Raw genomic sequence first — 5,638 nt, 5'->3', positions numbered from 1 at the left:
AAGTTGAACTTACTTCCAATTGACCCTCCGATCATGGTGGCAAGTGCCACGGCCACAAGGTACACACGAATGAGCATTCTGAACGCGAGCCCCACGCAAGTGTTGAATCTGAACAAAAAGACCCAGGGGTGAACAACATCATACATCGGACATTCCCTCCACTATAACTAATTTATTTTTAAACTGGCAGACGGACCTTACAGGTCTCACGCCGACAACTTCCAAGGACGCCCTTGCATCTCTTTTAAGTATGAAAATCACACAACATTCATAAGATCTATATACACACACACACACACACACACACACACATATATATATATATATATATATATATATATATATATATATATATATATATATATACAGGTGTTTTTTTTTCCAGAAAACTTGATCTTTTTTTTTTCTTCAACCAAAACGAAAATAAAACAAAATAATTCTGTTAGATACAAACCCATTGGAAAGTTTTAAGAATACGACAGTTTAAACTAAAATAGTGCTATGGGAGCAATTTTGTAGGGTACTGGGACAAAAATTTGCCAAGTTCTGCTGAATTTCCACCTTGCTTGTTCACCATTTCAAGTATAGGGTATGCCTACAGCTGTAAAATGTTATTTGTTTAGTAAATCGCGAGTAAATTCTATTAGAAGCACAAAAAGTGTCATCTATGAAAAAAAAAAAAAAAAACATTTCTCACCTTTCTTGGTCGAGGAAGCTATCACCTCCGCTTATACTTCATTCAACAGCTACCGTCGAAGTGAAGTGGCAGCATTAATTATCCGAAGCTTTTCAAGTGATGTGCCAAACACAATACCTCTGATTTGTGATTGGCTGGAATTGCGCCCTCAGACTATCACCTTGAAAAGTGTAGACAGCGGTATAGGGTGGCAGTCCTGAAAAAGTTGATATGATAGCCGCTCTTGCTAGAATGACAACTTCCCATAGCAACGGCCAATCAGGAAGCTGGATTTTTGTTGTTACCATGACAATTGCCATTCCTGCAAAGAGTTGCTCTCATAATTATCAACTTTTTGTATGAAATGGGGCCCTGATGTGCGTAAGGAAATTCATTTGCCCAAAAGAGACTGCATACTAGTTCTCACAATAGAATATAATCTTTTTAATTAGCCGACACAGCCTCCGACCACAAATTGTTATTTTTTTTTTATTTTTTGATTTGTTGCTGATTTTTTTGTTTTTGTAACAAAAGCAGGTACTATCATCGTGTTCGAAGTTCCGATGAGGAGGTAATATGATTATTCGATAACTGTCAAGATGTGTTTTAAACACAGCTTGCTGAACTAGGGGTATATCACATATCACCTTTCAAGTGGCAGGTCAAGCGGTTTGTCTACAACGTCTCGCTCCTTTAAAGGCATTATTTACAATTTGCAGATGAAACAAAACCAGCTTTAGTGCTTCGAAATACATGTTGTAGTTCTAAAATGTGAGTTAGGGATAGAAATAACCTATGTAAAAATTGTAGTGGCCTAATCATTATAGTATTGTTACATATACAAAATGTGAACAATATTTATAATAAAATTGTTTCTAGACTAAACCGTCTACATGGTTTAGTGAGAAAAATAGTGATATCTCCTTATACTGTAGGCTTTATTGCAATATTTGTTACGGTAGGATGTTTTGTGATACAACTGACCTATATACGTACGCATCAAATGTAATAACTCAAATATTTTTGAATCAGTGCTCGCCATGGTAAACAATACCTTTAATAGTCTCTGGACAAGGTAAACACTCTTGATCCAGACAATCGGTAGCTTGGCTGTTTCCGCACGATAGAAAGGTGTATTACAATTGAAAATTGATAGGATTTAATTTGAGATAACTTCTTGGTTCCTGCATCATCATCAAGCACACACAGATCAGAAGCATAAAAATCATAATTTGGTTGTGGGTGATGCAATTCTTTTGTGTAAAGTAACAATGAAAGAAAATCTGAAGCGATACATGAAACACACAGGAGGACTTTAGTCAAGAGTTTAAAGTGCTCGCTGCCCTTGTGTCACAGAAGAATGTTTGATACAGTGCACTCCAGTTATAACAAACACGGTTATAACGAAATTCCGGGTTACAATGAAATATAAATTCAGGCCGCAACATTATTGGCTTTGTGTATTTTTTATTATTCGTTCGGATAAACGAAATTTTGATATAACGAAAGAAAACTGCCCGTCCCGAGGACTTCGTTATAACGGAAGTCCACTGTATAAATATCAAACAGAAGGGACGCAACCTTTGCACCAAATATACTGTGCCAGCGAATCCCCGAACATTGTATGGTAAAGTACAGTTTTATCACCAGACTGTAGAGCGTCATAATGGTGGAACCTCGATCTATTTCAAGGCCCTGAGAACCATGAAAACAACATTGTAACATCCAGGTTCGTGTTATATTGTGCTATAAACCAGGCAAAGAAATGTACAACTGAAACGGGCAGAATGAATTTGCTATAACAGGGATTCGTTATATCCGGGAATTTCTCGGTGGCTGACGTAATGCAGGTGACATGAGACAAGAAGGGGCCCAATTTTGTCAAAGAATGTACACTGAAATTGCAAGTTCAGTCACATCAAACAAAGTAATTGTAAAGCAGATCTAGAGAAGAATCTGTAAAGGCCTTCTTGGATTCACATTTACTCGTTATTTTCTAGTTATTCCCCATTCGGAAACTCCAAATTAAAGTGTGCTAGTCACGGTTTACTACATTTCTGCAATACCCATGTCAAACATGATCTCTAGGGATTAATTAGACAACTGTTGTTGTTGTTGGTTTTTTTTTCTCAGCTTGTCCGACTGAAAAACGGGGTTTTGATATTATTACATTGTATATTAACATTTTGTAGTCAAGAGCAGCAACTCCTCATGTAATGCGTAATTCAATTAGACTGTAACAGAACGTACAGAGCATCAAAAACATATTATGTAACCTTTTGACACTCGCACTTCCCCTCTTCATGCACACACGCACACTCACACAAACGCACACACACACACGGCCATTTACACTAACACACAACATGTATACAAAACGATTTGAGCAAATTTGAGCAAGTTTAATTGCATGATTGCATGTTACTTTCTTGAATAACATCAAAACACTGCAAGGATGTTTACATATTAAGAACAGTGTTCTCAGGACACAGCAGACTGTCCCACATTATCATCACCCAGACAAAAAAAAAAACAAAAACAAAAACAAGAATAAAACAAAACAAACACAAACAAACAATGAACACAAGGACCAAGTTTAGTTTTAGTGTTGGGAAAAGAAAGAACAAAAGTCATAATTTCATCAAACCCCTTTCCAAAACAACCAAACAGAAAACACACAAACATATGTACTTTTCAGTACATTTTGCAAAGTTATTACTGAGGCATTTAATTCTTGTAAATTTTGCATTGTCAGTTGAAAACAAAAATAGATTATTGCGGGGTTCCCTCAATACCTTAGTAAATAAACTGCATGTTATCTTTTCTTCTTGTTCTGGAAACCAGGGGGGAAAAATATGGTTAAAATGTTTCCTTTGGGGGTCTCCTCATTTATGACCACTCAGTTTAAAAATCAATAATGAAGGCAACATTTTGAACATGAGCAAAGTTGAAGGATGAAACTCTTATGACCTTCTATAGGCTGGCGTGTGGAGTGGAAAGAAATGACATTATGCCATCATCATTCTAATAATGTTCACAGATATGACGTCACTCCACCGTGGTTACATGACTGATGAGAAAAGATAACACACATTAACCCATCCTGCAGGCCAGTAATGAATGAAGAATGACAGTATTACAGTGCCTTGTTCCACCACACAAAATCTTAGTAATACTTAGTAATAATACAGTAATAAAGCATCCCTCTGGTTGCTCACAAGAGCTACACATACTTTTACACTGAGATTTGCATCGTAGTATCGATTGGTACATGCACATCAAATTCCCCCAAAGGCGATCATTATTCAGATCTTTTTTGTCCATTTGTACAACTTTTACGAACTGATTTATGTAAACTTTTACACAATCTACCTGACCGAGTTGGAGTGCACAAGAACAGAGGCTTGCACAAGACCGTCAACACCCATCCCAGCAGGGATTTTGAATGGAATCTAACTAAGGCCAACATAAACTGTCATAAAATATCCTAAACTGAACATGAACAAATGAAACTGTGCTGATCACTACTAATAGCTTCTGAAGCCAACAGCAGAAAAAGCTACCATTTATACCAATCCTTTGGCTTGATGAGCACAGCCCCATGAAAACAAGTGATCTTTTGTCATCTTTGTTGGTGTTTCAATGATGAGCCCATTCTTTATCTATTAACTTTTCTAATATGCAGGATGCCACTGTCACAAATATTCACTCCAATGAACAAATACTTTCCATCCATCTCAACTAACCCAAAACTGGACAATGTGCAAATTAGACAGAAACAGATGGCAGTCCATCATTTTGCCATACATGTGTAAGTCAACACATCATCAAGATTTCCACCCTGTTCAACTGAATGAAATATGGACAGGAAAGAGAAATGCCTTAATCAAGAATCAATGACGATGAACGAATGGTTAGAAAGTCACAAACTATTGAATATATCCACATAAAAAGTACAGATGCAATGGGTACATTGAAATAACTATTCTGGGTCACATGACTTGGCCATATTCTGGGTCATATGACTTGGCTATATTCTGGGTCACATGACCTGGTCATAACCTACATTAAACTTCTTGGTTGCTTTATGCAAAGCAACACTTCAACTACAAATTAATAAAAAGAAATCAACAGCCTCTGTCTTGGTACATATTGAATTTGTAACATGTCTCTAACACATAAATCTTATTGATTCTCATTTTGTTTGTTATTTTTATTGTTTTTGTTTTGCACCTAGCAAAAAAAAAAAAAAGCAACATTGAGTGGATAATAACTGCACTTTTGAGGACTATGCGAGTGCTGACAGAGCCATGTGACCAATTTGTGGACTCTCTGAAAGTGTAATTTTACACTCCTGTTCAAGTTGGCAAAATCACATAAAACAGAATGGTAATGAAAAATCCTGCATTGGGCAAAATGTTGCTTAATTTCACAAGTCTCCCCAATACATTAATATGAGGATGATTCACAAGGCAAAACCAGAGAAAGAATTAATGGCAAGCACTGATACCACCTCATCAGAAGCCTCCCACTGGTTTGTACAACAAAACAATGAAAAAAAAAAAATCATGTTTTTGGTTGATAACAAATAGCAACTAAATAAGTACAACTTTTTCCAAGACATACTAAAGTCATAATTGGGATAAAACTAGACTACTGGGACATAACAAGAATACCATAATTGTTTTTTTTTTTTCTATCATTGGTTTCTTGTAAAAAAAAAGGTAAAGGGGGAAATCCAGTTCCGATTTGTGTAGAAATTATGGGATGACATTACCCCATTCAGTGCTTGTACAAGGTTGCTGCTGGTATCACTGTTTTTGTGATTGACAGGAAATTGAAAATGCAATAAATTTCTTGTTTTATGTCCGATTTTTTTAATGAAACTTCTATCATTGTCACAGAGGTTCTCTCTTTTTTGTTAGTTTCAGAAGTTTCTGTGAAAAAAAAAAAAAAAAAAAA

General features: G+C 36.1%; 1 protein-coding gene across 1 annotated transcript in view; it reads right to left on the bottom strand.

The window, feature by feature from the left end:
* LOC140233194 (neuronal acetylcholine receptor subunit alpha-2-like) overlaps nucleotides 1–77 on the bottom strand; it is an 8,654-nt gene extending 8,577 nt beyond the window's left edge. Inside the window, exon 1 of the mRNA XM_072313307.1 lies at nucleotides 14–77. Coding sequence (XP_072169408.1) covers nucleotides 14–77 — 64 coding nt within the window. The remainder of the gene's footprint in view (nucleotides 1–13) is intronic.
* Between the last annotated feature and the right edge of the window lie 5,561 nt (nucleotides 78–5,638).

Source organism: Diadema setosum, chromosome 9 (assembly GCF_964275005.1).
Source record: "Diadema setosum chromosome 9, eeDiaSeto1, whole genome shotgun sequence".
Lineage (NCBI taxonomy): Eukaryota > Metazoa > Echinodermata > Echinoidea > Diadematoida > Diadematidae > Diadema > Diadema setosum.
This window is presented reverse-complemented; position numbering and strand designations above follow the sequence as displayed.